Raw genomic sequence first — 7,652 nt, 5'->3', positions numbered from 1 at the left:
ACCTAAAGCGAGCGATCTGCGCAAGTTCTTGTCAGGCGCACAGCCGCCCAACCGGCTTGGAGGCCGTGGCTCCAGGACGCCTTTTTTCTGCGAGCGACCGCCCGCACGCGGGCGAATACGGTTTACAGAGTCACGTTCTTTTGCCAGTAACGTGTGATATGGCATGTGGAGAGCCGAAGAACTAAGAGAAAGCCGAATGTTTCGAGGGAAGCAGCACCTGCAGTAGGGTGCTCTGCCTCGCCTGCCAGGGGCATCGTGTGTTGCAGACGGCACCCCACCATCGTCAAATGTCTGTGGCAAATTAGGAAGAACCAAGAATACAACAACAAAACAGCAAGGCAGATAGAGGAGAACTGCAAATAGAGCAAAGGAATGTGTGAACACCATCAAGTTAGAAAGAAAGCAAATGTGGAAATGGAAATGGAACGTATGGGGATGACTCTGCTTGGTATAAGTGATAGAAGAGGCAAGGTAATGAATTGTTTACTACAAACCAAAAATACCTTATATTCTCAAGGGAAAAGACAGAAAAAGATGTGGGAATGATTCTCTCTAAGAAAACGTCACAATGTTTGATGGGTCACTGTGCTATACGAGTTTTACTAGTCAAGCTAAAAATAAAACAACAAACTTACAAACAGGTATACAGGTATTATACAGGTATAGGCACCAACTTCGGACAGAACAGAAGAATTGAACAATTTCTACAAACATCTAGAAGAAACCAGAATGAAGTTATGATAGTAATGGGAGATCTGAATGCGAAAGTGAGAAAAGGAAGAGAGGAAAACGTTTCAGTTTAGGTGCCAACAATAAGACAGGCGAAGGATGGGTGGAATGGCACAAAGAAAATAAACAAATAAAAGCCAACACGTAATCTAGACATTATCCGAGGAGACTCTGGACCTGGCGAGCATCAGGGAAAAGACTCAAAAACCAAATAGGTTATGTAACCATCAACAACGGATTTAAAAATTCAATCACGCAAGCAACAACTTATCCAAGAGCATACTGTGATGGTGATCACAATCCAGTCATCTCCAGTATAAAAATGCGATTGAAAAAGATGCAATATCAATATATAAAACAGATACGAAGCATTTAGTGACGGTATGTATGAAGGGAGGCGAAAGACCAATGGAGGATTCTGCAAGAGGCGTTAGTGAAAAGCGCAGATGAGAAACCTTGCTGTATTATTATGGAAAATAATATTGAATTATGTGCGTTATTAATAAAACATTGGAATTTATGTTGTGGTATTGTATAAGAAACAAGTTTTAATTTTTGAAAATTTTGTAATTTTGTGATACTGAAATGAAAAGGAAAATTTGTACAATTTAAGTTCTAATAATACATTGTATGGATTTGAGAACATTGCGCATTGTGAATTTATTTCGTTAACTGGAAGCGTTGTTTACAATCTGGAAACGACCAATCATGTGAACAGCTCTTGGATAAAGATCTTTTAAATTTAGCCAAAATTTGATGTGTAAATATCAGGTAGGAATATTATAGGAATATAATTTATTAGTGATACAACTGAAAAGTTTGATATAGTTAAAATCTGTGATTTAGTACAAAAGTAGATGTATTAATGAAATTGAATGAATAAAAGCTAATCTCTGTGTTTTGAATGTGTCGTTGTATAAAATGTTATAAGCATATGATATATCAATGAATGTATTGTGTTCCTTTTATACAGCCTGAAGACTGACAGATTTGAGACCTGAGGCTGAATTTGACTGAGATTGGAAGTCCATGCTCAAAACCATCTTTCAGGGGCAAGGTGCCATGATGTGTTTTAATCCATTATTAGAAAATATGATATTGTTAATTCTTGTAAAAACAATTCCAATAGATTCAATATGATTCATATTTTATGTCTGAGGAGTATAATGATGGTTACTGTTGCTGAAACTTTTTTTTTTTTTTTTTTTTCTTACTCTGATCATTTAATCTTTCCTATGATTTCATTGTTATGGAATATTTTGTTTTGTTGCCGCTTCAGTAGTTTGAATTACTGTTTGCAGGTTGAATAAAACTTGCACTGAATCTTGATCTGGATATACTCCAAGGTGAATAAATTATTCTACTCATGGAGTGTTTGGAACCATCCTTGATAGATGAAAATTAAGCGATACACTTACCAAGGTGAGAATGCAAAGCCTGAAAGGAATGGATGACAAAAGAAATACTACAATGAATGAATAGAGGAGGAAAACTGAAAAACAGGGATCCAGTGAGAGATGAGTGTTTGAAGCGAGAAAGAGGTGTACAGAAGCTAAAGAAAACTGGACACAATCAATGCAAAGAAATTGAACAGCTAGCTAAGGAAGATGCTCGAGAAATGTAGGCTTAAGTTAAGCAACTTACTGATAAGAAAAGATTCAGAACAGGGACTGCTATCAAGAACAAGGAAAGTGTGGTACTGATAGAAAAAAAGAAGTCTTAGAGAGATGGGAAGAATATGTTCGTGAGTTGTTTGAAGTCACAAGATATTAACAAATAGACCGTAGACGAAAGAATGGATGAACCACCAATCAGGAAAGAAGAAGTAGAGAAAGCAATGAAAAAATGAGAGAGGGAAAATACTGAAGTGTTGAATGCAGTTAAACAAACTAACATAGGAAAAATAACACAGCTAGCAAATACAGTATACAATGAGAGAGAGTTGACAGAAGACATGTACAAATCATTTTTTATAACCATCCCAAAATAGCAAGGAACCTCACTGTGTAACAAACATAGAAAAGTCAACATCATTAGTCAGATCACGAAAATAATTCTAAAAGTAATAACAGAAATAATCAGAAATAAAGTATAAAAGAAAAAAAAAAGCAGAACAGTACACTTTTATGCAGGAAAGGGGTACAAGAGATGCCATATTTATTTTAAGAATGCTAACATAAAGAGCAACAGAGATGCAAAGAGATCTTAACCTATGTTTTAAAAAATATGAAAAGGCTTTCGACCGAGTGAATAATGAAATTCTAGCTAAGATTTTGAGAAATATCGACAATGACGGGAAAGACTTGTCATTAATCTAAATTGGAACCAATTAGCAGCTCTCAGGATGGGAAAAGAGGAAAGCCAGTGTTTGTCATGTCCCCAGATTTGTTCTCCAATTTTGGATAAATAATCCTAAAGGCAATACAAGGATTCAGAAGAGGAGAAAGAAATCTAATAACACAAGGTATGCAGATGGCACGGTACTTGTAGCAGACACTGAAGAGAAATTACACAACCTTACAGATACAGCGAAAGGTAAGACTGAGCAATAAGGACTTAATATAAACGTCGACAAAAATTATTTCAATCACAAATAAGAAAGATGCAACATAACCACTGATATAAAACCAATAGAACAAGTTACCAACTTCATTTAATTGGGAAATATGATTAGTGGAGATGGAAATGCGAAACGTATATAAAGAAAAGAAAATCAGTAGCAAATTTAGGATTTGCAAAAATGAAAAACGTATACCAATAACAACAAGAAAAAAGAGCAATAAAAAGCTTCGTCTCGTCAGTACTATTATCCGTGGCTGAAACGTGCAAAGTGAACAGAACTACAGAGAGAGAGCTAGAGGCGTTTGAAATGTGGTGCTAGAGAAGAGTTGAAGATCCCATGGACAGCGAAACAGAAAACCGAAGCAGTCTTGGAAAGGAGAGGAGCAAAAAAGGGAAAATAATTAAAAGTCAGAGAAAGGCAACTACATTTCTTAGAGCATGTCATGAGGAGAAAAAGCCTAGAAAATTTGAGTGCAACAGGAAGAGTGAAGGGAAAAAGAGCGAGAGGAAAGCAACGGGAAAAATACTCATGGATGGACTGAAACTAGCCTTGGGAGGTAACTACACAATAGGAGAGATACTGCATGCTACAACAGACAGATTATATATATATATATATATATATATATATATATATATATATATATATATATATATATATATGTGTGTGTGTGTGTGTGTGTGTGTGTGTGTGTGTGTGTTATATATATATATATATATATATATATATATATATATATATATATATATATATATATATATATAATATATATATATATATATATATATGCATGAATGTATAGCCCACCGAGGGGCCATTAAAATCAAATAATCAAGATATGAAAGATAAAAAGTAAAGTAAACCATACAAACACACATGCACGCACACACAATGCAGCATGTGACTACAATATCTAAGTCCAATGCCGTAGGCCATGAGTTTGGGAGGATGCCGTAAGTGGGCCGCAGCCTCAAAAAGTTTGAAGTGTTAGTATTATCATTCCAGTTATGATGAAGCTCATCATCAGTAGTAGTAATAATGACAATATTGATGCTATTATTATTATTAGCCTACTGTTATCATTATTATTATTACCATTATTATTTGCTGAGTTGTGCAAAAGACAACGCACCTAATACGTGTAACGAAGGGTAATAGAGTTAAGAAATACCGTTGTTGTACACGTCTATTTCACTGCAAATGTAATGAAGCAAACTAATGATATCAACACCCAGTGTCAATTACCTACATATTACCTATCATCGTGTTAGTATAGACTCTTTTATGAGAATGAATTTCTGATTAACAATATATGGTCTTTTTCAGTATGTTTTGCATCAGCGTTATTATTTTTATTATCATTAGCATTAATATTAATATCATTATTTCTATATTTTTTTGTTATTATTATTATTATCATCGTTATTATCATCATCATTTTATTGTTATTGTTATTATTGTTATCATTGTTATCATTACTGTTATTATCATTATTATCATTATTATTATTATTATTATTATTATTATTATTACTATTACTACTACTGCTATTACTATTATCACTATTATCTCATCATCATTTTCATCATTATCATTATCACTTTTATTGTTATTATCATCATCATCATCATCATCATCATCATCATTATTATTATTATCATTATTATCATTATTATTATTATTTATATCATTGAGAGCAGTAGTGGTAGTAGCAGTAGTAGTTTTAGCAGTCTAATACTATTACTATTATCATTATCATTAATATGTGTATCATTATTGTGATATTATTATCATCATGATAATCAGTATCCTTATTCTATCGTTATTGTGATGAATGTTATTATCATTGTCATTATTCTTATCACTATCATTATTAAGTTGCTGATATTGTTATTAGTGTAACTGCTGCTGTTGCTTTAGTTTTTTTGCTTTTATTATCATTAGCAGTGTTACTGTTATACATTTATATAGATATACAGATAAATGGATAAATAGAGTGATAGATAGACAGAGACACAGATAGTTAGGTAGGTAGGTAGAGAGACAGATAGATAGAAAAATAGATAGATAAATATATAGGTGCAGATATAGAAACATGTACACTCATACACGCATATACATATATACTTATATGTACTCATATAAACCTCAGGACTCCAGGAACTGAACCTTTCCAACCCCTCACCATAACCCCCCCCCCCCCCCTTCGTCATGGTCTTCTTTCCTCTTCCATCCGCCTTTTATCCGCCATCCTCTTTCTGTCTCCTCCCCCCTCCACCTTCCCCCTTCACGTCCACTCTCCCCCCACTTTTAATTTTCCTACTACCTCCCCTTTGTCTTTGCTCCCCTGGCCTCTCCCTCCTGTTCTGTCTGCCCCGAGCTGTATAAAAGCACATGCAGTCAAGCAAGCAAGCAGCAGCAAGCTTGGTCCAGCAGCCAGAGCTCCCCTTGTGCCTGACCGCACCCGAGCAGCGCCCCTTCGCCAGCGTCATGAACAGGTCCACCTTCCTCGCTCTCCTCGTGTGAGTAAAGCTCGTGTTTGTTGTTCATATTGTTGCTGGTGTGGGATCTAGATTGCTTGTGTGTACTCGTTGCTCATTTTCTTTTTCTTCTTCTCTTTCTTTCCCCTTTATTTTCTAAATCTTTATTGCCTTCCAAATCTATTCATCTTTCGAGGTTCGTGTTTCCTTTTTCCATCCTCGGTTGTCTTTTCATGTTGACCCATATTGTCCGCTTCAGGCATTTCTTTCGTCTCCTCCACCTCATCCACCTCTCTCACCTTTCTTCTTTATATTCCACTTCTTCCTCCTCTCTTCCTCCTCTTTTAGCTGTTTTTCTTATTTATCTTCTACTTTTCTCCACCTCTATCCCACCTATTCTTCCTTCTTCTGCCTTCTCTTCCACTTCTTTCTTATCATTTACCGCCTTTTCTTTATCCTTTCCTTCTTTCTCCTTATTTTGCATCCTTGTTTTTTCCTCCTTTTCCATTTTTTCCTATTCCCTTCCTTATCTCCTTCTTCCCCCTTATGCATCTCATGCTTATCTCCTCCTCCTCTTCCTCCTTCTCCTCTTTCTCTTTCTCCTTCTCCTTCTCCTTCTCCTTCTCCTTCTCCTTCTCCTTCTCCTTCTCCTTCTCCTTCTCCTTCTCCTTCTCCTTCTCCTCCCCTCCTCCTCCTCCTCCTCCTCCTCCTTCTCCTTCTCCTCCTCCTCCTCCTCCTTTCCTCTTCCTCGTCCTACACGAATAATGCATTCATTACCACCAATATATATTAAAAATTGTATATTAGAGTAAGTAAATAAATCAAATTCCTTGGTGTAATTTCAAAAACTTTAAACTGCCATGAACATATTATGTCTTTGAAATGGGAATTGTCTAAATTCCCATTTGTCTACTACCTCCTCTTCCCTTTTTTCTCCCCATTCTATTGCTATCTCCTTCCTCCCCCTTATGCATCCCACGCTTATTTTTTTCCATCTCCATTTACTCTCCCTCCTCCTATTCCTATTCCTCGACTTCCTCCTCCTTTCCTCCTCTTCATCATCCTCATCCTCATTCTCTTCCTCGTCTCCTCCCCCTCCTCCTCCTCCTCCTCCGCCTCTTCCCCTTCTTCCTTTTCTTCCTCCTCCTCCTCCTCATTTTCTTTCTCATCTTCCTCCCCCTCCTTCTTTCCTCATCCTCCTCATCCTCCTCCTCTTCTTCTTCCTCCTCTTTCTCCTCCCCCACCCCTCCCCACCCCTCCACGGCCGCCCCTGCTCACCCCCTCCTCCCCCGCAGGGCGCCCGGCCCGCTGGCTTTCCCGGGGCGCCTCAAGGGTCATCTGCGGCTGCGGCGGCTGCGGCTGCGGGCTCGGGAGGATCGTCCTCCTCGGCCGCAGCGTCTTCTTCCTCTTCCGGAGGCCATGGAGGATCCTCGTCGTCGGCTGCGGCTTCGTCATCTTCGTCGGGCTAAAGAGGAGAAGGAGGGGCAGGAGGAGCAGATGCTAAAGCAGATCAAGAAGAACGAAAAGGAACTGGACGACCAGGAGTAAAACAACAACTTCATAAACAAGATCTAGGGAAACCTACAATGACAACAACAACAAAGACGAAAAGGCAAATCTAAAAGTCTTGTATTTATTCCATTTCGTTTTTAATAAATTAACAACCATGACAGGATTCTTCTTACGTCTTACTTAGAACTATATATATATATATAATATATATATATATATATATTATATATATATAATATATATATATATATATATATATATATATACATACATATATATATGTGTGTGTGTGGTGCGTGTGTGTGTATGTGTGAGTGTGAGCGCGCGCGCGCATGTATAATGGTGTATAGAAGTAAAAGGGTAGATAG

The 7,652-nt window shown here is 37.2% G+C and overlaps 1 protein-coding gene across 1 annotated transcript in view; it reads left to right on the top strand.

Annotated features, from left to right (window-relative positions):
- LOC119597767 (protein G1-like8) overlaps nt 1–7,442 on the top strand; it is a 9,455-nt gene extending 2,013 nt beyond the window's left edge. Inside the window, exon 3 of the mRNA XM_037947394.1 lies at nt 7,106–7,442. Within this exon, the coding sequence (XP_037803322.1) occupies nt 7,106–7,241 (136 nt within the window). The 3' untranslated portion in view covers nt 7,242–7,442. The remainder of the gene's footprint in view (nt 1–7,105) is intronic.
- The last annotated feature ends 210 nt before the right edge of the window (nt 7,443–7,652 follow it).

Source organism: Penaeus monodon, chromosome 40 (assembly GCF_015228065.2).
Source record: "Penaeus monodon isolate SGIC_2016 chromosome 40, NSTDA_Pmon_1, whole genome shotgun sequence".
NCBI lineage: Eukaryota > Metazoa > Arthropoda > Malacostraca > Decapoda > Penaeidae > Penaeus > Penaeus monodon.
This window is presented reverse-complemented; position numbering and strand designations above follow the sequence as displayed.